The 26,241-nt window shown below is 43.4% G+C and overlaps 2 protein-coding genes across 8 annotated transcripts in view; one reads left to right on the forward strand and one right to left on the reverse strand.

Moving 5' to 3' along the window:
• The window catches only part of CSTF3 (cleavage stimulation factor subunit 3), a 48,078-nt gene extending 36,923 nt beyond the window's left edge, over positions 1–11,155 (forward strand). For both annotated transcript variants that reach the window (XM_021527596.3, XM_077784392.1), the window contains 13 exons: positions 59–136; positions 337–499; positions 1,004–1,113; positions 1,500–1,616; positions 2,729–2,803; positions 3,964–4,107; positions 4,206–4,308; positions 5,729–5,798; positions 6,978–7,173; positions 8,681–8,834; positions 9,235–9,329; positions 9,462–9,522; positions 10,450–11,155. In XM_021527596.3, the coding sequence (XP_021383271.1) occupies positions 59–136; positions 337–499; positions 1,004–1,113; positions 1,500–1,616; positions 2,729–2,803; positions 3,964–4,107; positions 4,206–4,308; positions 5,729–5,798; positions 6,978–7,173; positions 8,681–8,834; positions 9,235–9,329; positions 9,462–9,522; positions 10,450–10,652 (1,569 nt within the window). In that variant the 3' untranslated portion in view covers positions 10,653–11,155. The remainder of the gene's footprint in view (positions 1–58; positions 137–336; positions 500–1,003; positions 1,114–1,499; positions 1,617–2,728; positions 2,804–3,963; positions 4,108–4,205; positions 4,309–5,728; positions 5,799–6,977; positions 7,174–8,680; positions 8,835–9,234; positions 9,330–9,461; positions 9,523–10,449) is intronic.
• A 2-nt stretch (positions 11,156–11,157) lies between these two features.
• Positions 11,158–25,884, reverse strand: TCP11L1 (t-complex 11 like 1). 6 transcript variants are annotated; one of them, XR_002465204.3, is made up of 11 exons: positions 25,217–25,381; positions 22,274–22,439; positions 20,042–20,174; positions 18,607–18,727; positions 17,732–17,952; positions 16,553–16,689; positions 15,938–16,128; positions 15,438–15,619; positions 14,654–14,826; positions 13,682–14,433; positions 11,158–13,116 (listed from the first exon to the last, which is right to left on the reverse strand). XR_002465204.3 is itself a non-coding variant. In XM_021527603.2 (10 exons), the coding sequence occupies exons 2-10, from the start codon at positions 22,425–22,427 to the stop codon at positions 14,198–14,200; spliced, it is 1,548 nt and encodes a 515-aa protein (XP_021383278.2). In that variant the 5' UTR covers positions 22,428–22,439; positions 25,864–25,884; the 3' UTR covers positions 11,158–14,197. The 6 variants fall into 6 exon arrangements, 5 of the variants coding, with proteins under 5 accessions (XP_021383278.2, XP_021383277.2, XP_021383274.2 ...); XM_021527603.2 differs by lacking the exon at positions 25,217–25,381 and adding an exon at positions 25,864–25,884 and having other exon boundaries at positions 11,158–14,433; XM_021527602.2 differs by lacking the exon at positions 25,217–25,381 and adding an exon at positions 25,859–25,881 and having other exon boundaries at positions 11,158–14,433.
• Positions 25,885–26,241: the final 357 nt, after the last annotated feature.

The raw sequence follows: 26,241 nt of genomic DNA on the forward strand, positions 1-26,241 counted from the left end.
TTCAGTATGTCCAAAGGGAAATTGCACATTCCCAATTCCTTTTTTCATCCTTCTCCAGGGCATCAATATTCACTTAGCCAAGAAGATGATCGAGGACAGGAGTAGAGATTATATGAATGCACGACGTGTGGCAAAGGTACAACCTTCCACTGACTTTTCTTTGTTCTAGTTAATTCCATGAAGCAGCATTAAACTTGGATCTTACACCAAATAAAAATATGTACAGACTAAGAAGGCTGGTATGCTAAAATATTTCCATTTGTTTTAGAAAGCATAAGCTGAAGTAAGTGTTCAATGTGTTTAAAACTACTCTTCAGAGCATTGCTTCTGTTTCAGGAGTACGAGACGGTGATGAAGGGCCTGGACCGCAACGCTCCCTCCGTGCCCCCACAGAACACCCCCCAGGAGGCTCAGCAGGTGGACATGTGGAAAAAGTACATCCAGTGGGAAAAGAGCAACCCTTTACGAACAGAAGACCAAACCCTGATTACAAAAAGAGGTAATTAGATGTCTCTAGGGCATAGAGGATTGTATTTCTCAGCTCTAGCAGAAGTCCTGACGTGATTTGGTGTTCAGGGATCGTGCTGGAGTAGAAGTTGATTGAGTTTCTTAAATTGTGTGGGTGGTTTTTTGTTAAAAAAAAAAAAATACAGATTTTGCTAAAGCCAAGCTGAAAGTAAGAAATGCATTTTGGGAGACAGTGCTATAGTTGTGTGGCACTGAACCTCCAGTGCAGGTCAGGGAACAGTAGATTGGAGCCTGATTTCATGGCTGATTTTCAGTGAGCTGTGCTTGTTACTCTGTGGACAAGACAGGTTTTAGCTGCTACTTGTGGTTCATAAAGTTCCTGGCAATATAAAAGAACTGCAGCAGTGACCATTGTATTCAAAGCCAATTAGTGTTGATGTTGTCTGATTCATTTGATGAATTTTGCATTCCATACTTGGGTTGTACAATGGTGGTACCATTTCCAAGGAGTGTTTCTCTTGTGTTTTGCCCACAGTGATGTTTGCCTATGAGCAGTGTCTCCTGGTGCTGGGCCATCACCCAGACATCTGGTATGAAGCAGCTCAGTACCTCGAGCAGTCCAGCAAGCTGCTGGCTGAGAAAGGGGTAAGCAGCTTGCCACTGGCTTTCTCTTATTTCCTTGCTCTGACAAGGTGTACTGTCAGTTTTTCCTCAGAATCAAGGAGGAGGGTGTGAAAAATAGTTGTGACATGTTCAGAATTTTCACATGGGAAAATTAAAAATTTTAAGAAATAAAAAATGTATGCATTTTAGATAAGAATTGTGAAAAATTGTTTCAATCTTGACCAGTTTTAGGCATTGGGGATTTTTTGGGCCTGATTTTGTGATTCCTTAGGTACTGGGGAAATGATTGTCTCTTTGTTGGAGCACTGAATGGATATTCACTGGGGCTTGTCACACACAGAAGATATTCCATAAGTTGACCTTTGTTGTCACAGATGCTGAACAATTATATTATTATTTTATAACAGGACATGAACAATGCTAAACTTTTCAGTGATGAGGCTGCTAATATTTATGAAAGAGCGATCAGCACTTTATTAAAGAAGAATATGCTTCTTTATTTTGCATATGCAGATTATGAAGAGGTGAGCAAAAATAGTGATGTACTGACATTAAAATCCAAATACATCTCCCATTAATACTGTCATTTATTTGAAACATACTGAGTACAACAAATTCTGTAGAATTAATTTACTGATTCTTCTAGCCTTATTCTCCTGAGATGGAGTGACAAAATGGAGAGGAAAAGCCCATAGTATGAGCTGTGAAGATCCACTGTCTTTCCATTTCAATATTGACTATATTTCTGAAATTGTCCTAAGAGGGAAATGCTTACAAATTTCCATTTCCCAGAGCATCAGCTTCTCCACTTTTAAAATGGGCATAAAGGGCACCTTTCCTGGGTGATTCCTGGGGAGGTGATGTTTTTTTTGGCACAGCTGTGACAGAAGATAGGAGGCACCTTTGCTGTAGCTGTCTAGAGAAATCTCTTTCCCAAGGCCACCATCTCACTGTGCAGCCTCCACAAGGAACAGTGCCCCAGTGGTGTTTGTTCCACCAGGAATAAAGGCTGTTTTCCACTGGTCAGATGAGGACTCTGGAGTCCTCTGTGGGGTATAGTTTGCCCACTTATTTTATCATGAAAAAATCTTTCCAGGAAGAACTTCAGGACAACAGAGTGGGTAAACAAGCCTTTGCCTTTAAAAGAAAAATCCTTCTTTGGTTTTCAGTGCAGCCTCCTGTACGCTGTGTCCTGTTTTTTCAAGGCTGCAGAATACAGCCTGGAGGGCTGCAGCTGGCAGGGAACAGAATGGACTATTTAAAATGTGTAGGTTGGAGAGTTAAGAAGGTTTTCCTACCTAGCTGCACATTGCTTTTAGACAGAGGTAAAGGATACAGTCTTCATATGCCAAACACCTCCAATGGCAGTTCTGCTGCAGTATTACTACATTAGAAAAAGACTTGAGAGACTCCTGAAAAGCATGTAGGTAACCCTCAGTGGGAAATTAATGTGGGAAGTAACAAATCGTCTGCATGAGACAGAATACATATCTGACTAAAGGGACTGACATACACAGTGTTCAGCCAGGGAAAAATGGGAACAGGAAAATTCTAGTTTTGTCTTCAGCTTGAGTTTTGCATTGTGGGAGATGATGTGAAGGGAGTTACTGAGCAGTCTGTGTTTGCTTTCCCTCAGAGCCGGATGAAGTACGAGAAAGTGCACAGCATCTACAACCGGCTCCTGGCCATCGAGGACATCGACCCCACGCTGGTGAGATCACCCTGCTGCCTCCACATCCCCATGGATTGTCACCCAGTGCATGCACAGAGTGGGGAAGCACTTACAGGATTCCTTGGGTCACAGGGGTGGTGGAGCAGGTGGAGTAGTGAGGTGGCAGAATTGCAGTCTTCAATCCATTGACATACGCTACGACACGTGCACTTTCCTCCTCTGTCTCTTTTACACAGTCTTTTACAACAAGTAATGAGATAAAAAATATAAAATATTTCACAACCATCCTGTGGCCATGTAGTTTGCAAATAAATCTGCAATGCACCATGTAGGTATCAGAGTGTTGCCGTGCTGCAGTGACACAGTAAGCACTGTCCGTGTGCCAGCTCTGGTGGTGCTGAACCAGTGATGTCAGAAGTAACCTGCCCTCAAAAGGTTGTTTAGTTTATTATAAACAGACACAACAAAGCATGAGGAGGCAAAAGAAGGTGTGAAGCCTAACACTAAACAACAGGTCAGTGTCAGAGGAGAGGTATCCATTTACTAACACTTGCCATTCTTTAGAGACACGTCCTAATGCTTCCCAAAGGCATATTTTATGGGAAACCATGTACCTCCTGCTAAGGAATGCTGCTATTTGTGATCTAATTCAGAGTGAAGGAGAGTTGACTCCCAAAGAAATGCAAGTCACAAATTGGCTGCTGAATTCACACATTCATTATTTCCTTGATCAGGTATAAATACTTGCAGGCAGGAGGATTTGTATCTTGGATTGTATAATGTACAGTAAAATGCTTCATCAGGTCTTTTGGCTGTTCCTTGGCTTTATGGATGTCTTAACTTTATTGGGAAGTTACCATTTTTACAATAAGCCTTGAGTTCTCTGAAGGCACCAGCTAATGTAAATTACATTCATCTCCTTCCCTCCACTTCCTTGAAAAATCTGTGTATTAACTACTGTCTTTTCATGGGATCAGTCTTAGGTGTATTCCACATTTTATTTAAAAAAAAATCTTTAAAAAGGTTTGCCTCAGTATTTAAAGCAAAACAGCACAGAGGCACAAGACAGCCTTGTTCCTGTTAGGATTCATTTGCTGTATTTTTTGAGTCATGGTTGCTTCAGACATAGTAAAAAACTTAATGATATCCTGGTGTTCTTTGTTAGCACTGATGCTATTTAAATTTAATGTGCACCTCAGGTTTATATCCAGTACATGAAATTTGCAAGGCGAGCAGAAGGCATTAAATCCGGAAGGACGATATTTAAGAAAGCGAGAGAGGATGCCCGGACCCGCCACCATGTCTATGTTACTGCAGCTTTAATGGAGTATTATTGTAGTAAGGTAACCACAGGTGCTCACCCTGATCCTAAACAAGTGGCAGGAGGGTGCACAGCTCACTGAAGCTAATAACTTTTTTTTTTCCCCCCCAATGTTTGCAGGATAAGTCTGTGGCCTTTAAGATTTTTGAGCTAGGGCTGAAAAAATATGGGGACATTCCAGAATATGTACTGGCATATATCGACTACCTTTCCCACCTTAATGGTAAGCTTTAAGCTTTGAGAGGTCTAATGAAGCATTACTCTGTGAGTTTAGGTCCAGGCCAAGCTTTTGGTGTTTAAATTCTTCATGAAGCTCAGCAGTTAATCTGAACACAAAACCTGCTGGTTTGTCCGAACTGAAGCTCCAGAAGTTATGGTGACATGAAATCTTGATTCTGCTGAAAGGAGGACAGTGAACTTTCCAAATTGTAACTCACTGGCAGTGCAGGAGTTCCACAGCATCTGCTGCAAATGGTGGGAAGTACACTGAGGAATTTAAAAAGGTCTAAAGGAGTTTACAGTCAGCATGAGAGGAGTGAGAGATTAGCTGGTCCTGACTAGAATGAATTTAAACTCATTCTCCCCAAGTAGATGAGCAAGATGTAATATCAATACTGGGCACGTCAGTCATGCCTGGAAGGTGCTGGGGAGCTGCAATGGAGAGAGCAGGACACAGGGGCTGGGGAGACCCGGGCAGGAGGTGGAGCTGGTGGTGGAAGGGCTCTGGCTGGATTCCCCGAGGCAGGGGGCCTCTTAAAAAGGAAACCCAAGCTGCTGTGTGGATTCTGCAGCACCAGGCACCATTCCTCTCCTGTCAGACTGCAGTACCTGCGTTTTTCAGGCACTGGGAGTTTAAAGATTCTGAGGGTTTTTTCTCCTGTCAGTTGTAAAGTGAGAGATTTTATACAAGTTAGAGTATATTTAATTTTGCTTTAATTTATTGTGGGTCTACATAAATACTAACAATACCTTTCTGTAAGTTGCCATGAGAAAAAATTATCTTAGATCTCAGTAGTTTATTGGTCTATTTTAATAACCCAGCAGAACTCCTGGAAGCCAGGAGAACTGATCTCTGACCTGTGAGTGTAGGAGGTGGTGCAGTGCACAGGGCAGGAGTTGGCAGTTTTAGGAACAAACCCAGCAACATCTCCATTTCCCCAGCTGGCAATGTGCAAAGACTGACTTCTTGCTGGGAACCAGGTCTAATAATTTTGGGAGGATGTCTGAGGACTATACAAGCATATTAGTATTGCCCTGATTTAAAAGGGAAATAATGAATCAAAAGGCCAAATTTAAATTTCCCAACATATGCTATTGAAATAATTAAAGAAAATGGATAAAACCCCCAAAAATCCTGAAGAGATGCCAAGCAGTAGCTGTGCTGTTATAAAAGAACCTGTAGTAGGATCAGTTTGTCACTGTCAATAAAAACAGACTTCCAAAGAACAAATTCATATTGGAATTTAACATCAGGAAAGTTTTACGTGGGAACTCGGATCTCTTTATAGTTACTGAAATTCAAATCCATGAAAGTCAGCCTTATGCTTAATTCAATGTACACATCTCTTTGAATGGACATCTTTTAACTTGTCTTTAATATATTTTACTCGGTGTGATTTTTTTTTTTCTTTCTATTTTTAAAGAGGACAACAATACAAGAGTTTTGTTTGAACGTGTTTTAACTTCAGGGAGCCTTCCACCTGAGAAATCTGGGTACGTCTGCAAAAGCAGTTTCACTGCACTGGAAAAGATACATAACCCCTTTCAACCATAAATATCCCAAAGAAATTAGAAACATGAACAGCAGGACAAAATTAGGTACAGGTGTTCCTTCCCCTCTTTGTGCTGTCCAAAATAGCAACAACTGTGAAGATTTGGGAAAGTCCCTATCCCATTTCTAGTGAAATTATTAGTTTGTTGACTTTAGAACCTCACTAATGCAGGATTGTTGAGGATGGAGTGCAAAATCCTCCTGTACAGTAAGGATTCAGTGGTCTGAGCTGAGAAGGTGAATCAGGAATTTGTTGAGGAGGGTGCTGAGCATCTCCCAGCCATAAAAATAAAATAAGGAAAGAACCAGAAAGGACTTGGATTAACTGTTTACTGCCATATTTTCATTGCTACTCTTTAAGTTTCTTTCTCAAAAATAATGCTCACCAAAGCCTTGCAGTCTGAGGGTTCACTTCACCATTATTCTGGTAGACAAAAGCATCTAAACTAAGGAATCAAATAGGGCACTGCTGTGCACGTTCATTCTGCACTTCAGTTCTGATCTTTTGTGAGAAATATTTTTATGCCAAATTTAAAAGTGACAAAGCACGAGAACTTAAAAGCTGAATCTTCTTCAAAGGTGAACTCCAAAGCCAAAATGAAAGTTGAATCAATATGAGAAACATGGTCAGATATTGCTTAAGTTATGTATGAGATTTTCCATGGAGAAATTAGCACTAGCTATATATATTTTGGGCTGTATAAAATTCTGAAGCACTGCCTGTTGTGTTCTTGCCAGTTAGAATGTGCTAACTGGTCGGTGCAGAGGAACTAGATGATAATGCATGGTAAAAAGTCCTTCCCATATCAACATCAGAGTGAAGCTGTGTGCACAGGATGAGCAGAGTGTTTGATAAAAGCTCACCTCAAATGTTGAAGTCCTTGACACCAGAAATCCTTTCTTTTCTGTAACAAATTCCTTTGCAGTCCACCAGACTGAAAGCTCTTAGAGGAATACAGAAGGCACTGGGAGGGCAATGCCTATTTTAGATGCACCTAAAGTAAATAACAGCAGTGGCCCTCCAGACTCGTCTGGGTCTGTCCTCTTGTGTGTTTTTAACTGGGTTGTGCTCAGTAATCCTTCCTCCTTCAGTAACTCTCAGTGGCCTTGTTCTGTTCCAGGGAAATCTGGGCTCGGTTTTTGGCCTTTGAAAGTAATATTGGGGATCTGGCCAGCATCCTGAAAGTGGAAAAAAGGAGGTTTACAGCCTTCAAGGAAGAATATGAGGGCAAAGAAACAGCTCTGCTGGTGGACAGGTACAAGTTCATGGATCTGTACCCTTGCTCTGCCAGCGAGCTGAAGGCTCTTGGTTATAAGGTAAGAGCATAAGAACAGTTCACTGTTGTTCTTTTCAGTCCTAGGAATCTTGGGCAATTCCTTGTTTAGAATTTGCCTTACAGTCCTTCCCTTTGCTAGAGAAGCAGGCAAAACAGGCCTCTTCCTCCTCCTCTTCCTCCTCCTCTTCCTCCTCCTCCTCCTCCTCCTGGTCTCATTGGGCAGCCAAGTGCCAGGGGCCAAGGGCAGAAAGGAGCCAGGACCATCAGTAACAACTGCAATTTTGGGTATTCCTGGTTACCTCTTGTGTTCCCATGGAAAGGTTGATGTGTTAATGCCATCACCATGCAGCTACAGCCTCCACTTCACATCTGAGCTCCTTCAAGAACCACAATTCTGTGGGAAATTTGTAGGATCAGGTCATGTATATGAAATATGGCTGGCTGTCCTCCTGCTTTGAGGTGGCAAAGCTTCCTTGACTTCATTGGGAAAAAAACCCCACATGCTGCAGTCCCAATGTTTGTTGGGAATGGCTGAGGAAGGCTACTGACAGGGATCAGTGGCCACCTTTTATCAGTTGTTTCTTAGGGCTCAGGTGCCTTGGTGCTGCCATGTGGAGTTCAAAGTCTAGGCCGACCCCTTATCTGGTTATCTCCTGTTTTGCTTCTAACTACATGTATTTTTACTATTTCTGTAATTTTGGAGAATCATTAGAACAGAACAGGATGTTGGTTTACATTTTTTTAAGTTTGCCAGAGAAGAAAAAATAGCTGATTACCATTTGCATGCACAGGAAGAGAACCCTCAATCCGTGCCTCTAAAACGGTGCCTCAACTTCCACGTACTTCTTCCACAGACAAATAATTTATGAAAAATACAGATGCCATCAAAGTTAACAAAGTAGCTGAATTGTTGACCACCACAGAGCTGTAAAATTATCTGACAGGTGGAAATCAGATTGACATTAAGCGACTGAATACTTTTCTTTGAATGTAGTGGGGGCAAAGTTATTTTGAAGTTGGATGTGAGCTTACAAACAAGTACATTTTGCTAAGTGCATGCAGGGCGGTGTGTACCTAAGATGGTGCAGCCCTGGGGCTAATTCCTGCTCCTTGGAACATGCCAAAACATAATCCTGTTTGAAGTGATGCTTTGCATGCCTGCTGACTGCCTTATGCTTTACTTCTTTTCCAGCTAAAGCAATCTAGGGAGTGAAATGAGGGAGAAATGATAGTTGTGAAGGCCTAGTGGTCTGCACCTGTTCACCTAAATCCTCTTAACCTAAAAAAGGAGCCGCTCAAAAAATGATAAACACCCATTGAGTAACAGAAACAAGTGTTTCCATTCCATTCCACTGGGTCGCTGTAGGATTAAAATATTTAATGAAACCATGCAAGTTTTGCCCAGATGGTCTGGTAAGAGGCCATCTGAAATGAGAATGCAGGCAAAGTGAGAATTAAGTGACTGGTGCAGAGTGAGGTTTTATCCTGTAATTGAAGCAAGCCATGTGATCCTGCCAAGTTCAGCACTCTCTAATTGGCTTTCACAGGATGTCTCCCGTGCCAAGCTAGCAGCAATAATTCCAGACCCTGTGGTTGCACCTTCCATCGTGCCTGTTCTCAAGGATGAAGTAGACAGGAAGCCTGAATATCCCAAACCAGACACCCAGCAGATGATTCCATTTCAGCCAAGACACTTAGCACGTAAGTCAGGCTTTGGGAAGTGGTTGTGTTTCACCTGTGGCGAGTTAGAAACCTGGCTGTTCAGCCAGCCTAATCAGTCATCTAAACCTGTACTTTCCTCTTCCTCAGTCATCTAAACCTGTACTTAAGTCTTAGGCTGTCATTTCACTGGCTTGCTAAAGGCATATGTGTTTTAATTTATGCCAAGGTCACATAGAAATAAGTACAAGGAGTTTGGGGTATGGTAAATGGAAATAAGCTGTTACACACATCACAGAGCAGATGGCTGAGTGAACAATATGGAATTAGTAGAGGGAAAAGGGACAGGGTACTAATTATTTGTGTCAAATAACAATGCAGTGCAAAAGCAGCTCTAGTCCAGCTGTCTTGCATTGGCTTCACCCAGCTTTTCTCCCCACAGCTCCAGGTTTACATCCTGTCCCAGGCGGGGTATTTCCTGTTCCACCAGCAGCTGTAGTTCTCATGAAGCTTCTGCCACCTCCTATTTGTTTTCAGGTTTGTTTTAAAGAACTCTGAACATTTCAGAAAGCTGTGGAAGACATTCTGTCATGATAGAACCACAGTGTGTATCACTCTATTAAAAATAACCTTCTAAACTTTTTTTTTCCCCCTTTGGTAACAAATCAGGGTCCCTTTGTTCAAGTGGATGAGCTCATGGAGATATTCAGAAGATGCAAACTGCCAGACAGTAAGTTACTTGTCCTCTCTGGAGGCTGTACTAGGGCTGCATGAGACTTGGGTTTACATATGGATATTGCTGTCTAAAGCCCAGACCTCATTTACAGAGTGTAATTAGTGTTTAAGAGATTGTGCTGGAATCTGAATAGAGATATTTGCACTTTTACCTGGAGGGAGGTAACAAAAAGTCAAAAAACTACAAATCACCAGCTGCTCGTTAATGTGTTGGTGGTATAAACTGAAAGAAAGAAATTAAGATTTTGAGAATAACCTTTAAAGGCAGCATTTCCAGCAGCATTGCAGCTGTAACATGAAATTACAAATTTGCAGCATGGTGAGAGATAACTCTGAGTGCATGTTGTTGCAGTGCCTGGGCATGAGCTGCAGGCAGTGCATTCTGAGCTCCTGCAAAGAAGGGAAGGAGAGTTGTGGAACAGAGAAACAGCACAGATCCTACAGCAGATAATAATCTGCTACTCTTCACCCTCCTTGTTAGTTTAAGGAAAAAAAATTATAGAGAAAGAAATGTAGGATTTAATTTCTTTGAGTGAAACTAAAATATCTATTTAAATTATACAGGTATTTTTGAGGCTTCCTCTGTTGAGAAGCAGAAGCTGCTCTGCAGCCTTTCTGGTGAATCATGAACTAGTTACCCTGATTCCCAAAGGCCTTCCTGTTTTATTGCAGCTCCCAAATGACCTCAATTCCTGTGTAAAGGGAGGGCTGGAGCTGAAGCAGCAACATTTCCTTTCTAATTGGCTTCACCACAGCTCAGAGTTTCAGACAGCCAAGGCTTCACATTTGTAGAACAGGGCAGGAGAAGTGTCTCATGTTGCAGAGGTGTCCCTTAGGTGTCTGTGGGGGTCCCTGCTGGGGTGCTGGTCGCTGCCAGGGCTCGGAGGTTCCCCACTGAGCCGCTCTGTGTCTGTCTCTGAAGCTGTTGACGAAGCCGTGCGGATAATCACGGGCGGCCTGCCTGAAATAGCTGTGGAAGGCAATGGACCTGTGGAAAACAACACCATTCTCAACAAGGCTGTGAAGAGATCACATGAGGATTCTGATGACGACGAGGAGAAAGGATCTGTAGTTCCCCCTGTACATGACATTTACAGAGCACGACAGCAAAAGAGAATCCGGTGAAACAAGTTTGGAGTTCTGCTGTGACAGACAAAGACTTGCGTTGAATCAGTCTCTTAAAAGTCAAGCATTTAAAAGGGACAGCTGCAAACAAAAAAAATCCTTGAACATGGTTTTGTTACTGTGGTGCCTCTTCTCCCATATGGTTCTTGATCTGAAAACAGCCCGAACAACCTTAGAATGTGCTCTGAACAAAACTCGGTTTTCAAAACCAAAAGTGCAAAATGTCAAAACTGTATTTTGTTCTTCGAGGGTGTACACATCTACCACTTGAACTCTTGTGGGTTTTCAACAGTTTTATTTTAAAAACTGGATGGCTTATACTTGTGAAGCATTTGAAATTCACATTTTCTGGAAAACAGTTGTTCTGTTTGTTCATGTAGTGTCCTGCCTTATTGTTCGTTTTTATTTATGGCAGAATGTAAGGAATCTGTTTTGTAGTTAAAAATTTAAAAAATAAAACAACAACAAAAGACCATTCCTTTAAAATAAAAGGATATCCATAACATCATGCCTCATTCTGGTTTTATTCAAACGCAACAAGGTATTTCTTATATATTACTCAGCCACTTCAAAAGCAATGCTAATTATACCATCACAGGAAATTGATCAGAGCATACATATTAGAATAGAGCTTGCTTTCCATTTTCTAGAGGATACAGCACACTTTGGCTTGTAATTCCAGGGCTGTTTGAAGAAGACAGCATTGTAAGACTAACTCAGTTCAGTGTGGGTGGTCCAGGAGCACTGGCTCACAGCCTGGTCCTGGATACCTGCACTGCTCTTCCACGTACATGTACAAAGCTAAATGTTAATAATCAGCTACATCAGCTTGTAATCAGCACTTGTGTTATCTTCAAACAAGCTAAAGAAACACTATGTGAGCTTTCCAAGCAGTTTCTATGCGTACTCCAGCTTTTAACTTGGAATTGGCTGTGATCAGATTGACTCTGCTAAGATCCTAAGAACCCCTTGGACCACAGGACTGTCAGAGCCTGGGGCAAATGAAAGCCATTCCCACCCCAGCACAGCTGCCTGAGCCAGGGCTCCTCTCTGCCAGGGCAAGGGTGAAGCACCTGCACATGGAGATGGGGCTGGCCTCATCCTGGAACTTCTTCCTTGCTTTGCCACTCAATTGCAGCTCCCCGTTTCTTTTAGAGAGGATGTAGAGAAACTGTTTGTCAAACACTCTCGTTAAAATGCATAACCTGGGAGAGTCATTACCTTGCACTTGTGGGAATTTATTGCACTTCCTTTAGCTCTTTCCTGTTGAAAGGCCCCCAGCACCTGTGCCAGGAGCATTTGTTCCTTCAGTGAGGGCCCTGGAGGTGAGAGTGGAGCCACAGGTGAGTACTGCACTCCGTTCCCTCATTCTAGGATCTTTCTGCTTAGGACCAAATCAATCTTGTGCGGAGAGCTGGGATCCCTGTGTGGCCCTGTGAGCAAAAGCATCACGGTGGCAGCACAGTCCCTGCTGCCGTGTCAGGAGCAGGCACTCCTGGGCCCTGAGCCCTGAATCCCAGCCCTGGAAGCAGCCGTCTATCTCCTCAGTTAGGATTTTATCTGCTGCTAAAGCAGTGCCCTGCACTCTGCCATCAGTCACACACCTTCCAAGGGCTTTTCTGTCTCACCATGATGTTCCTCCCCACACCCTCGAGCTCATCCTGTACCTCATCTAACTCTGTGCCTCTAAAGGCAGCTCCCATTTGAGAAAACTGGAAACAGCTGTACCTTGGCCATCTCTCTTGGTGCCAATTCCAGCAGTTTGGGCTCTGGTGGCTCCTGCAGCACAGGCTGAGGGAGCTGGTGCAGCTGCAGAGCTTTAGGCTGTGATGTGAGGCAGAGCCTGCTCTAACAGCACAGCCCAGCAAGCTCAGGCAGCAGCCTTGAGGACCTCTGTAGAATCCTTTGCTGATCCAAACAATGAAATAGACCCTATTCAGAACCCTTTTTTCCTGGCTAACTAACCTCATTGAGTTCTCAAAGAAGGATTCAAAGACAGACATTTTCACTTATCTGAGCTGATGAACTCTCACAGGGTTTTGCTGGGCTTTTCCCTTGGAGAAGGGGCTTTGTCATGAACAAGAAAAGATTTGGTTTAAAGTTGCTAATATAGAAAAAAAGGCCTTATTTCTTCCATCCCCCTCCGAAGTTGGTGCAGTTTTATCCACACTGACATTCAAAGGAAACTGGAAAGGGAAGCATCAAGAGTGGATCATAATCAAGTGTTTCTGCAAGTTCTGTTTAAAGACAAGCACGTTCTGGTTTGGACAGCCTCATACTTGGGCCACTTACTGTGAGTAACTACAAACTTTGCTTTCATAAAACCATCAAATATTGATTACTGTAATACACAGTTGTGCTCAACCAGAGGAAAATTTCACTTACCTCCCAGCTGAGCCTGAGATTGCAATGTAAGATCACTGGGCTCTTCTCTATACAACATGTAGCTTATGAAATTCAAGACCTACAAATATTCTAAGTTTCAAGAACACATCTAGAAAGTGAAAAAAAATCTACTAAAATATTCCCTGTACATTCAAACTAACATCAAACCATTCACCTCTCACAGTACATTGAAATTACTTATACAGCCCACCATCTCTGCACATATTTCTGAATACATGATTGAATATGCAACCAAACCCTGTTGTTGTTTTTAAAAAGCCCAAAATTTTCAACCTAAAGTTTCACACACTTTAAATCCACCTTCTGCAAATGAGAATTTACTTTAAAATTAGTATTTCACCTAAAAAGGAGTAAATTACTAGCAAAAAAAAAAAAAGGTAAGAAATGGCACTTTATCAAAACGTTTTAGCTCTGCCCTTTCTGAAATCTTTACAAGATATAAATACAGCTGCAATCTATAAGATTGCCACTTCTGGGAGTACTGTACATAGCAGAGGACAGTTACCCAATAACCAGAAAAGTTGCTACAAAAATAGATTGCAACATCTGCAGGTAAACATCAAAAAAATGCTATTAAAAATGCAGTAAAATACAGAAAAAACTAGTAAGCCTACTATACTCACCATAATGTTACAGAAAAGTGCTGCTTGGCTTGGTGTTTTGTCTGGTAAAGTTCTTCTTTAGAATTTTAGCTTTATTAATTCTTTAAAGAAAGATATTTTTTTTTTTTTTTTAAACCAAATCACCCCTTCTGGGAAGAACCATTGCTAATCAGCTCTGGATAAATTAAACTAAGTTCACTGTAAATTAAGAGTTAAATGCCCTGAAATGAGCCACTTAAATACAAAGTTTGGTTCTTAAACTTGCCCTACCTATCACCAGCTCAAAAATCTAAAAATTGCCACCAGAAGACTCCCATGATATCCCCTTCCCCAGGTTGCATAATTATATTAGAAATGCATCTCTCATCTTTTACCTCAGAACCTTTTCTGCATCTCCTCTATTTCCCTCACCAGTCAGCACTCAAGGGTTAAAAGGAACCAGTATTTACACGGAAAGCTGTTTTCCTAGACAAATATTGGTAGAAGTTTTATTTAATAGCTGACAATACTGTATTGGTAGCACACAGACTGGTTTTTTTATGATTCTTCTGACTTCCCTACAATTTGGGATTCTTCCTTAGTCAGTATTTTGCCAAGGACTGCATCATAGTAAGGGCTGAAGACCATTCTGTTGTAGGTGACAAGACGAATGTACTTGGCAGCAATCTCCTCCAGCTCCCTCTGAATGGGGCCTAATCCTCCAGGAATGGCAGGCAATGATTTCTGATGACTGGATGCAAGATAATTGTCCAGAAACTTTTGAATTCGAGAATCTGGAAAAAAAGGGGTTTGGTTTGTTTTCAAAAGAGATGGTGAATTAGAGACAGTGTAACCTCATGTAAAATGCAATAAGCCTGAATGTGGTTAGCAAGTTGGAAAGACAACATGGAAAAAACATGGAAACAATGTGGAAACAACAGGGAAAGAGGAGCCCTGCACATCCCCCAGCCCCAGTTCCACAGACAGGGAGAGCAGAGCACTCTGCAGACCTACCTATGAGCTTGCAGATGGAGTTCTCCGGGCTGGCCACTGCCTGGATCTGTCCCTTCAGCACAGCCTCCCTCTCAGCTGAGAACGGGGTGAAGCCATGCTGGGAAAGGCAGCTGTTCACTTCAGCACACACCTTCTCGCCCACGGTGGCCAGGGATTCCTTCAGGTTAAAGGAGCTAGAAAACATAAGGTATTAAAACATCACTGTTTTCCAACTTTCTAAAAATAAACCATTCAATTAGAGTTGCCTTACTTATCAAATGTAGTGGAAAAAGCATAATGCAGATAAAGCCAATTATAAAGATTAATACAATTGTATATACATGAAAAATAAAGCTAAGATCTAAAGCAAGAAAGTAGGAGAACATTCAGGACTTCAAGGCTGAACAATCCACACACATAAGAGCTGAGTTTCTGCCTGAGGACAGCTCTGACTAAATCAAAACCCACAGGTGTAAAGCAATCACTAAATCTGCAGGCAGCTTACTGTGCCACACTCAGGTTTTTGGGGAGCCTGGCCCAAGCTCTGAGCAGGGGCAGCTGCTGGCACCGTGAAAAGCACGCGCCGAAAAGAGCAGCTTGTATAAACCATGAATCAGCAGACCAAGAAAAGACAGCTCTGTGTGAGTTAACTGAAGAAAAAATGTCAGCCTGGGCTCACAAAAAGCCCTCGTCATTTCCTCTGCATTTCCTGCAGTCCCCAGCCTTAAACTGGCTTAACCTGATCATTTCCCAGGGTGACAAGAGAGCTCCACGTGCCCCTGAGAGCAGGAGGTGCCATACTCACGGGAGATGCATTCCCGTCAGCAGCACCCTGACGATGGTTTTGATCCTCTCGGTGAATCCAGGCACATCGATGAGAGCTGGGCCTGCTGCACTGAACGTGACCAGCAGCACTGTCCCCACCACCACGAGCTGCTCCAGCTCCAGCTGCATCTCCAGGAAGCGTGTCTGGTCCATGAGCAGCGTCTGCAAGGAGGGAGGGAGCCAGCACAACAGGGAGTCAGTCTGCAGGGCTGGCAGGGGACACTGGGGTGCAGCAGCAAAGGCACAGGGAACAGCAACCAGCAACAGGAGCACAGTGAAATCCCTGGCTCCTCTTTCCCAGCTAAGCAGGCTCCAGCACTGAAAGACAGGCACCTGTTAGAGCTGCCCCATCTCCCAATCAGAGATCAATGGTTTAGCTCTGTATGTGTTGCCAGGCTACAAATTCAAACAGCTTCTGCTGTGTCCTGGGAACAGAGGAGTGGAACAAACACAGAACCAATTTTTCTGTTAAATACCTACTTCTGGAAAAGGCCTGTTCACGTGATCCCACTTCAGAAGCTTCAGATAGGCCTGGTTTTGTACAGCAGTGAAGCACAAGGCAGAAGCTCCACCAGTGGCATCACTACAGTGGGGAGGCAACATTTCATGTCCCAGCTTTGCAAGATCATCTGCTGCTTCTTGCAACCACTTGGTGACAAAGTCCAAAGAATCTGGAAGAGCGGAGAAAAAAAATCTTGTTAAGAAAATTCCACAACCAGGTTTTTCCATCGATAATTTCCAAACAATCCCATTAGTTACTATGACTAATGCCCATGATATCAGGTATGACATGCATTTCATTTATTGCATCAAGCAGAACACCTAAAACAAAACCACACAGCTACAGGAAATCAGAGGTGAGATGATGCTAGGTAATCATGCCCTACACTGTACTGAAATTAAACTGAACATACCAAAGGCAGAACTATTGTTCTGGCAGATTTTTTCTAACCACAGTTTTGGGGCACAAGCTGTCATTTATCATAGGAATTCTAGAACTTATAAAAATATCTGAGTTCTTTTCATAATCTACAAGCAAAGACACGCAGTTTACTGGGAGGTCAGGGGGGAAGAAAGAAAGGAACAAAGTCATACTTGGCTGTTTCTCAAGAAACTCCTGAAACTTCTTTCTTTCATATTCAGCAGACTGCTGCATTAATTTTGGCCTAATACTACTGACAGCGAAGTTTGCCATATCCATTTTCATTAGGTCTAATACAGAGAAAATTGCTCTAAATAAACAAACAGAAAAAGTTATTCAAGGCTGCAGATGTTTCCGAGGTGCTGTTTACAAGATTTATTACAGGTTGTCTAAAGAAAGAGCAAAAACATGCATGGGAAACAGTAACAGCTTAACAACTTCAGAACATGAGACAGAGAAAGCTGGAACAAGCATGTACATGCATGCATGTGCCTCTTCCAAGTGGGAAACAAATCCTACTCTCCTGTAAAAAAGCCTCCATGGAATTAACTTCACTAGCTCCATAGATTTTATCTCCCAGGATGTGCAGTATTGTATATGAAAAGACATCTGGGTTTCCAAGCTTGCAGGCCATGGCTGTTGAAAGCCTGGAAAGCCAACCCCAGTGGGAAGTGAATAATCAGACCCGAGGGGCAAAAAAGAAAAAACAAACAAACAAACACCAAAATAAAACACCTTAATTTCAAAGCAACCTAATTCCTGCTGGCAGTATTTCTGCCAAGTCAATCCTGAACTCCTGGAAGCTTTCAAATTAGAAAACAGCAAGGTTAATGAAGCTTCTCTCAACTATTGAGACCTTGAGCTGTTCCACTGAGAACATGGTGACAAAGCAGAAGCCTGGATGCTCTCAGATGTGGAACACATACTCCCTTTGGAACAGACAGGGAATTACACAGGGACTGGGGTGAAGAGAGCTCAGACTGGGAGGAAAGGACAAACTGGTGGGAAAAGAGCAATGCTTTTCCCCAAACCCTTGTGTGCCTTTTTCATCTTCTGCTGTTGACATTCAATTCTGATACGAACTGACTATTCATCAGCTACCTTGCAGCTTATTTGCATTTGACATTTAAGCAAATGTCCTTCAGTGACATGCAGGAGCCAGACAAATACTCCAACTCACTAGATCAGAGATGGTCCTTGATAATGACTCCTGGAGCATCTCTCCCCTTTCACACCCACAGCTACATCCTTTTCCCTATCACTCTTTTCTTTCTAGGAGTCTTAAGCTGCCCCCTCCAGTTCTAAAATTATTTAAGAGACTCTGAACATGACTAACAAATACATTTCAGTACCTGAAAAGAGGAACTATTTCATTAATATCTTTCAGTTTCTTAATGTCTTCATCTCGAGCTGGAGCACAGAGAGTCCCCATCATCCCAATAACAAATTTGACCAACTTAGAAATGTCAAGGGCCCCATTCTCTGCCTCCTGTTTTATCAAATCCAGGTCAAGAACTTCTGTAATCTGGCTTCTCAGTCTAGTATGACCAGGCAATAAGAAAGACAGAAGACTCTGAAATAGAAAGTGAACAGTGCATTAGTTCTACATCAAAGACTACAAGGATCCAAGCAGAATTATAGAATCATAGAATGGTTTGGGTCAGGAGAGATCTTAAAGATCACCTGGTTCCAAACTCCTGCCACAGGCAGAGTCACCTCCAACTAAACCAGTTTGCTTAATGCCCCATCAACCAGGGCTTGAACACTACCAAGGATTCTTATCTAATCAACTAAATAATTAAATTTCCCTTTTTGTTTGTTGTTTTTTTTTTTTTAACCAACCACCCACCAACTCCAAGTGTTCCACCTGTGTGATACTGAAATTACTAAGTGGTAAATCCTCTGTGGCACAGATCATAATTCAGACTGGTGTGCTTGGTTTCATCAGCCCAGTGTTGGAGCATCTCACTGATTCCATACCTAATACCAGTGCCATAACATGAAGGAAGCTTGGAATTATGGAACTGGTATTGCTTACCTGTTAAATCACCTTACATGGTTTTGCATTTGGTTTTATATTCAAATTTCTCCTCCTGGATTATACAGCTTGTGTATGTTCACAGGAATGAAAAAGAACAAGAGGATTTTTTATGAAAAGCCAAACTCCAACCACTTCTGTTCATTCATATCAAATTCAATCATTTCCCTTCATATCAGATCATCTTACCTCTTTAATTTCTCCCAAAAGCTTAATTGCGTGATCATATGTCGGGGGGTCTTCCTTTAGCTGAGCTTCCAGACAATCCCAGAAAGCTTTATGCACAATATCTCTGACTTTCTTCTCTAAGCTGTGAATAAACATGTTATAAGGAATGATACTGGTTTCTGCACCACCTTACAGATAACCTGCAGCTCCTGAAGCACAGCATGTAATAATATGAATATAATGCAATAGTAACTATATGATGATTAACAGAGATCCATCATTTAAAATTACCCAGAAAAGCAAGAAAAACTGGACACAGGATTTGGAATGGTTTATGTCCTAATACAAGATTACACACCAGCAAAGGCAGCTACAAAGTAAAACCCTTCAAAGTATTTATCACGTGCTACATCTAGAAAACTGGACCAAAACAAAAATGGCAAAAATTACATTTTGTCTTCAAAAGACAAGTATTCATGTTCCTTTTAAAGGCCCCACTAAGTAAAATCAATTCCACTAATAAAATTAGTAGCAAACCTAAAAGAAATGAAGTAACTTCCCTGACACAAAATCTTCTGTTTCACTACCTAAGTATTGCACCTACTCTGAGGTAAGGGCCCAGATCAGTTTGTATACAAAAAATAAATGAATTCCACTGTTTCAGTACCAATTCCTATCTCAAAATACTCTGAGATAAGGGCCCAGATCAGTTTGTATGCAAAAAATAAAGGAATTCCACTGCTTCAGTACCAATTCCTATCTCAAAATACCGACAGTTCCTGTTCACACCAGGTCTAAGTTCAGCAGTGGCCCCAGTGGGGACCAAGTTCCCTCCATGAAATATGTACCCCCTTCCCCAAATCAAGCCAGGAAGCTGTCAGCCACACCTCACTGTGTGTGTGAGAGAGAGGAACAGAGGATGGAGCTTCCTCTGCTCTCCCTCTCCCCTCTCAGCAGGGCACACAATTACTGCAGACTCACACAGAGAAGGAAAGGCTTCGAACTTGAAAGGAGCAAGGACTAACCTAATAAAACACAGGAATCTCTTCCCAAAATACCCCTGAAGAAACAGACAGGAAAAGCTAAAATAATCAGTTTCCTCTTACTCCCACAGGCAATGAAAGCTTCAAAATTGCTAAAAGCATTACCTACATCTGCAGCCAGACTGGGGCACTGGGAAGGCTGCAGCCTCTGAGTCCTGGGACAAGGGGACACAACAGAAACCACAGCACTCTGGGGTTTGCACCACACATCTCCAATTAATCCAAGAGGTTCTCCTTTCACACACACATATCTTGGGAAGCAGAACTTCATAGTTACCACCGTCTTCTATTCTTTCCTACCTCCTCCCAGGCACTGCCAGACAAGGCACCAGCCAGAGCCTTTACCTGAACCCCCAGAGCTGCTCTGCAGCTCTACAAACACAATTTTATTTAGTATTTGGCACCAACCTTACCTGTGTTCTGGCAATTCAGCTGGTTTTATCTGGAAGTCTCCATTCACCACAATTTCATGTGCCAGTGCCATGTTGGTGACTCCCTTTGCTGTCTCCATGAGCTCTTCTATGGACACAGGCCGAGAGGGACTGGCTGTAACACCAATTACACTGTCAGACAGCTCTCAACAAAAGCCTGCAGAAAGAGTCTTTTGGACACTTTCCACCTTATTGATAGTACTCAGGGTCAAATGACAGCATCAGCTGAAGATTCTTCTCCTTTCCCATTCTGTGGATGACGCATGTTTGGAGTACTTCAAAAAAACAAGGAGTGAATCCCAGTGGATATTCTGGGCTCAGTAGTCAATTGCTTCTATCAAGCTCTTTTAAAACCCATCTCCAAACACCCCCCACACAAACCAATACTTCTTTAGGATGGTTTAATAGCACCTTGGCATCTTTCTCTACACTGTAGAAGGAAATAATTACAAACAGCAACATTTTCACCATACCACTTCCACAAGTATTGTGCATATTGCCATTTCAGTTTTACATTTTTCAAGGAAGTGATTTCATCATTAAAGCAGTCAACAAACAATTGCCATCACTGTTAAGCAGCAGCACACCAGTAGCTAATTATTCTCACTACTTCCAATGCAAATGGCACTCCTCCAAACTCTTTTTTTCCCCCAGAGGCCATCACCCAAACAACAGAGGACAGCAGCAGCAGCAGTGGCACCACCAATGCTTGAGAGCTGTTCCGCTGGCAGGCATTTGGGACTGACCAGGATGGGCCAGCAGCCTCAAACTGGGCTCTAGGTTAGTGACAGGGTTGGTGCCCTGATGGATCCATTCCATTCTCTAGTTCATTCACTTCAGCTACAGCCCAGGCACAGGAGCAACACATTAATCCCAAAAGTGAAAGAAACCAAGCAGGGATCTTCATAGCTGGGTTCCCTGAGAAATGTTTCAGGCAAACTAGGACCATCTCATTTGATAATCCATGTTGATTGGACTTAAGTAATTACACTGAAAAGGTCTTTCAAAGGGAAGTGTCCACTACTTGTCTGCCATGCAGAGCTCTTCTGAGTTCATACAGTTGAGGTCCAATGTGCTCGTTTTTCATTAATATGTTGCTCTTTCCATGCAGCCCTCCTAAACCCTAATTTCCTTCTGCCTGGAGCTTAACTTGGCAGAGTGACTCTGGGAACACAGCAAGGATTGATATTCTGAGAAGAAGCAGCACGCAGCAAAGTTCACAGCGCTCTTGTCTGAGTGCCAAATGACTTCAGCACTGGCGGCTCTAAGAGCAAAGACTCTTTCACTGGCCAAAGATTGCTCCTAAATCATATCATTTCATTCTCATACCTGCTCTCTTACATGAGGGCAGGGCTTGAGACCAAACCACCTCTTTGTGGTGCACTGCTAGACTGTGCCATGATTTTTACTTCCCCATGTTCAGAGCCTCTCTCCATACAAACACCCATTTCCTACCAGGCATCCAGCAAGGCATGGGAACAGAAACTCCCTCAGAACATCTCTGAGTAACACGACACTGAACACAAGAAAAAAATAAAAAGAATGCAACAAACAAAATGTTACTCCCTACAGAAATCTGTAACTCTGAGCAATTCTGCTTCTTTGAACTGAATCTCTGGAGCCAGAAAACTTCCCTTTGGTTTTATCTACAGATTTGCCAGAAATACTGGCTCCCATATTACATCCAGACCTTCATGTTAAAAGCAGAATGGCAAAGAAAAATATGCCTTGGAAAAAATATGCAGTCCTGTTTATATGGAAGTAGTATTAGGATTAAATACAAAACTTTCCATCTATCTTGTGAGGGGGCTGACAGGACATCCCTTTGTTGATAACAGCCTTTTCTGCCTTGCAGTAGGAACAGAGCAATGCAGAAGGTTCAGCTGATAAGGTAAACAGCAGAGTCAGTTTAGCTGGAACACACTGGGGTGGTGTTCATACATTCCAAGAGCACCAACACACCAGGATATTTAGTATACATGTGATCATTGTGTACAATTAAGAAAATGTGCATACTGTGTGTACAATTAGGAAAATAAAAAGAAAACCGGGAGAAAAGTGTTACAGTTTCAAGGCATAACATCAAGAGTCACACTGTATTTAATTGCAAGACACTCAAACTTGCACAGAACGCTATAAAACACTATGATTGCTCCAACAACAATTAGAGAATTGGCTATTTTTTGCTGTATTTCATAAAGCAGTTTTGCTTACACTTTGGTGTATCATCTCTGTGTGACCCTGGAGCACTCTGTCGTATTCTTTTTCGAACAGACTGATCCGAGTTCTCCAAGTTCTCCTCCTCATCATCTTCCAAACCACTCAACTTTTCGTCACTTGCATTTAGCTTGTCAGGATTCTGAGACATTTTCAGTTGGTTCTTTACAAAAAGAAAAAATATGAAAAAGGGAATGAATAAGCATTTTCTGACATGACTGAGGGGGTAAACATCACCAGAAGTCCTCTTGATTAAGAGAAAAAATTAAGAATGAAAGAATTCCTAAGAGGAGTTGTATGATGTCATCCCTATAATGGCAGGGGACCTGGATTCAGTGACTCACTTCCCATCTTTCACAAAATGGGATGCTTTCAACACAGCTAGCATTTATTTAATCTGCAGTCCTAGTCAGTTCTCAAAAATTTCAAACTGTTCCCTTGCCATAATGATACAGATGAGAGAAAAAGACACTGTTTTTGCTCCTAGCACTGCTTTTAAGAGAGTGGCGAAAAACACCTTCAGAACAATGTCACAAACATGTTTTACAAAAGATTATGAGACAATTCCTTACTACACAGCAATAAATCTTCTTGTTATATTCTATAACATATTCCTGAACTATGGTCTGCCCCAACTTAAAAACTTCCCTCTGAGCCAAAAGCATTAAGAAACAGCAGAAGAACTAGAGAGAAATTAATATAAAATTCTGTTCCCATATTTTCATTACATTCAAGAGTCCTGATTTATGCACAAAATATCACAGTTGTTTGTGTTTTTTAATTAAGACAGTAAAGAACAGTTACAGTAATTAAAATCCTGGTTTATTAGACATTACATATTAAAGGATATTTATATCACATTGCAGACACCTGCAGGGTACCCAAAATTACACTGAAAAAATTGCCAGTAGAAAACCAAGTCTCATTTGGTTCCTTCACTTACTTCATTCTCAGATTTCCCTATCAAGAATGTAATTTCTAAATCCACCATTGAAAACTATCACACAGGAAGCTGCTGCTCAGGCTTTAATTTTACAGGAATCTCTTTGAGAGCATGTGATGTATCTAAATTAAATAACTTAGATGTTCTGTGAAGTGAGAGCCCAGAATGGTCTGCTTTCAAAAATAAAAGAAAGCTCCTGGAAAAACAACAACTTCCTCTTCCCCCTAGTATCCCACCATCTCCACTTTCACATTTTGAAAGAAATCAAGTTATTAGCATGAGAGGCACCTCACAGCTACTAAGAGAAAATACAACTACACTGAAGAGGATGCAGCAGAAGCAAGCAACAGTGAAGAAATATAAAATACAGCACTGATATTTATTTTCATACAACAGATGTAATAACTAACCCTGCTCTACCAGTGCTTAAATTGATTGCACAGTGTGATTCCTCAGGACAGCTGGAAAGCTCAGGGCATGTAAGGAACAGTTCTGCTCTACAGCAATGACTCAGGATCATCATCTTGCTTGATGCCTGAGAGACAACAGCATGCAACACTTGCCCACAGCACTGTGTCATTTCTATTTTAGAGGAGAAAGCAGCATGAAAAGCTTGGGACGAATAACACAGGAGAACACCCTCAGCACACAGGCATCAGCAGAGGTACTGTTAGACTCGCTCCACCTCCAGATGGAGGATGAGAAGCTCTGTTAATAAAGGGGCTGTTCACAGAGAAGAGCATAGCAACCATTCCAATATAAAATATAAAACAGGACTGGTTAAAGAGAGAGAGAAACCTGTTGTTGAATTTGGCTAGGATAAAAGCATTATCACAGAGGCTTCCGCACTCATTCCAGACTAGATGGTTGTTCTTCTCATCCATTCTCTTCCACCAAGCATCCTCCTGAAGTCAAATCTGAACCACAAAGATGACTCCACTAAGCCCCACTTAAGTCTTTAATGCACACAACAATTCCTAGTACCTTGCAATCTCTTGCTGCACTTTATCCTCACCACCCTGAGAAAAGCAGAGAAATATAATAAACCTCACTTACAGAGGGGAAACTGAGGTTTGAGTTCAGTTACTTGAGGACGCGCAGAAGATAAATGACAGGGACAAGACCATCAGTTTGATGATTCCTAGCCCCAGCTTTGCCCAGCAGGTCATCATTCCTACCACGCAGACTACACCCTAAAGTGTTGCCTTCCATAAAATAACAGCTCGAGAGCTACAGTCTCAAACCCAGCCCAAGTTTCATTACCATTTGTTTTACAAAAATCCTATTTCAGCTATGGAGGGCAGGTATTAAAACTCCTGGGCCTTTCTACGAAATGACTGTTCAGCAGATGAGGTAAACAAGCACACTTGTTGGTTTAGTTGTTTAGTTTGCAATAGTCTGCTCTTTTCTGATGGATTACTGCTATTATTGCCAGAACACATCTAGAACATATCCTCTCTCCACTGAGTAAATAAGCTTGACAATACCTCTTCCAGAAGCATGACCGTCACCCCTCCTTTCACAGAAACAATTCCAGCTCTTAACAGAGCAAAGTCTACTTGACACTTTCCTCGCATTTATTTTTAACGAGAACAGAAACGCAAGAGGAAAATGCAACAAAATTAAAATCTAAACAAAACATTTTCCAACAGCTTCTCTTCATTACAGGTCATCAAACTGCGTGATGGGCAGCAGCACGAAACAACCGGCCCCGCGCTGCGCTGGAAGGAGGCCGGAGCAGCAGCAGCCCCTCGCTCGCAGCGCTGCCCCAGCGTGTCCCACGGCGCTGGCGGCTGCCCTGAGCTCCGGCCCAACACTCCCGGCTGCCTTTCCCCGGGCACAACTCCGCTCCTCCCCGTGTCCCCACAACCCCCTTTCCCTGCATCCCAGCAGCAGGCAAGCCGCGGCCCGTCCCCCCCATCAGAAGGGATGCCGTGCAATTCCGCCCTTTCCTCGGCCGCCCGTTCCGAGTGAGGCCCTGCCAGCTCCATCCGCACCAGCGGCTCACCCGGCCCCGGCCCCATCCCCGCGGGCCCGGCAGCAGCGCCGCCGCTCCGGCCGCATTTCCCCTCCGCACGGCCCGGGAGCTCGGGGCCCACCAGCGGGCTGAGGGGGAGAACGAGCCCGGGGGCCGCGGCTCGCCGGCCGAACGGGGCGAGCTGAGCCCGCCCGGCCCGGCCCCGCCGCCCTCCGCCCCGGGCCGCCCCGCCTTACCGCGCCCGGCGCCGCCGCGGCCGCCGGCTCGGACGGGCCCGGCCCCGCCTGCGGCCGCGGAGCGCGGCGGGGCCGGCGCCGCTCCCCGGCGCGGGGCGGGCCGCGGCGGCTCCGGGGCGGGGCCGGGCCGGCTCGGCCCGCGGCCGAGGGGTCCCGGCCCCGGGGCACGGCCGGCGGGGAGCGCGGCCCGGCCCCGGCAGGGCGCCCCGCGGCCGGGCACCGGTGGATGGATGGATGGGTGGGTGGGTGGATGGATGGATGGATGGATGGATGGATGGATGGATGGATGGATGGATGGATGGATGGATGGATGGATGGATGGATGGATGGATGGATGGATGGATCGGGGTCTGCCCCATCACACAGCGCTGGTTCAGATCAACCAGGGAGCGCGGTCCTGGATCGCCCTTGCTGTCCTTAGGCACCTTACACAGGTCACAGTGCACCGCCAGTTCCTCCAAAGAGGGATCTGGGATTCCCGCAATCACCCTAAAAGAGGAGGAGGCGCTGCCCCTGCCTCGTGCCCTCCTTCGAGCGCCAGGCCCGCGGCTCTCGGGGCAGGACCTGGCACTGCCCGGGCCGTGCCCGCAGGGAACAGCTCCGTTCCCGGGCACGAATCGCATCCTCCTAACCCAGGTGTTACAGCAGGCAGGAGGCAGAAAGGGAAAATACTTCTGCTGAAGAGCAAACCAATCCAACACCATCATTAACTTAGGATTTCCACTCCCAGATCTTAAACTATGAGCTAAGACAATTTTTCTGAGGAAGTGCATTCATAATAAAAACCTTTCCTTTAAAACTATGAACT

This window comes from Lonchura striata, chromosome 6 (genome assembly GCF_046129695.1).
Source record: "Lonchura striata isolate bLonStr1 chromosome 6, bLonStr1.mat, whole genome shotgun sequence".
NCBI classification, from domain to species: Eukaryota; Metazoa; Chordata; class Aves; order Passeriformes; family Estrildidae; genus Lonchura; species Lonchura striata.